Genomic DNA, 899 nt, shown 5'->3' with positions numbered 1-899 from the left:
TCATAGTTTCCCTTTCTCATTAATCTATTAATACTCCTTTATCATACATGATATAAAATTTTGAATGTGATATTTGTGGTTATGTTTAGATATAAGTGTAAAGAATTAACATACAATTAATTAAGAAATATATAAAAAGAACCAGCATTTAAATTCAATCAATTAGAAAAATTGTCTTCTGCTAAGTTGTGGTCACCTAGCTTTCCAAGAGGCCACAAATCCTGAAATTAATGGTAACTCTGACATAAAAAAGCCCAGACTTATTAGTAAATAAAGATTTTTATTAAGAAACTGCTGTTTTTATTCCATTTTAGTATGCTCTAGTTATATAATCTTCTTATACTTCTGCAAATAGTCACAGTACAAAGATGGAGTAAAAGATATAGGAATTTACTTTTGAAAATTAATCAGAATAAAATCTACTGTCTTCAGTGATGTGATGGAATTGTTCATTTTCTATCCACTGCACACAGCTTTTTGTATGTTAATTCAGGTACCCAGCAGACAACAGTCAATCTTTACTTTGGGGAGATTTCAATTGCACTTGACCATGGAGTGGTCATTTCAAAGGCAAGGATGATCTGCAGTGATGATTAGCAGCAAGAGGAATAGCATCTTCTGTAGCAAAGTGGTCGGTAGCCACAGCATCCAGAGCCGTAACCACAGCCATATCCAAAGGTACCTCCATATCCACAGCCATATCCACAGCCAGACCTGTATCCACAGCCACTTCCATATCCGCAGCCATTTCCGTATCCACAACCATAGCCACAGCCATAGCCACAGCCATACCCAGAGCCATAGCCAGAACCATATCCACAGCCATAGCCACAGCCATAGCCACAGCCAGAGCCATATCCACAGCTTCCACAGGAGTTTCCATAGTAGTTGCAACACAT

General features: G+C 37.5%; 1 protein-coding gene across 1 annotated transcript; it reads right to left on the bottom strand.

Moving 5' to 3' along the window:
- Nucleotides 1-593: 593 nt before the first annotated feature.
- Nucleotides 594-899, bottom strand: LOC138385683 (keratin-associated protein 21-2-like). Its single transcript, XM_069471941.1, has one exon. It carries the CDS (start codon nt 897-899, stop codon nt 594-596), a length of 306 nt encoding a protein of 101 aa, XP_069328042.1.

This window comes from Eulemur rufifrons, chromosome 7 (genome assembly GCF_041146395.1).
Source record: "Eulemur rufifrons isolate Redbay chromosome 7, OSU_ERuf_1, whole genome shotgun sequence".
NCBI lineage: Eukaryota > Metazoa > Chordata > Mammalia > Primates > Lemuridae > Eulemur > Eulemur rufifrons.
This window is presented reverse-complemented; position numbering and strand designations above follow the sequence as displayed.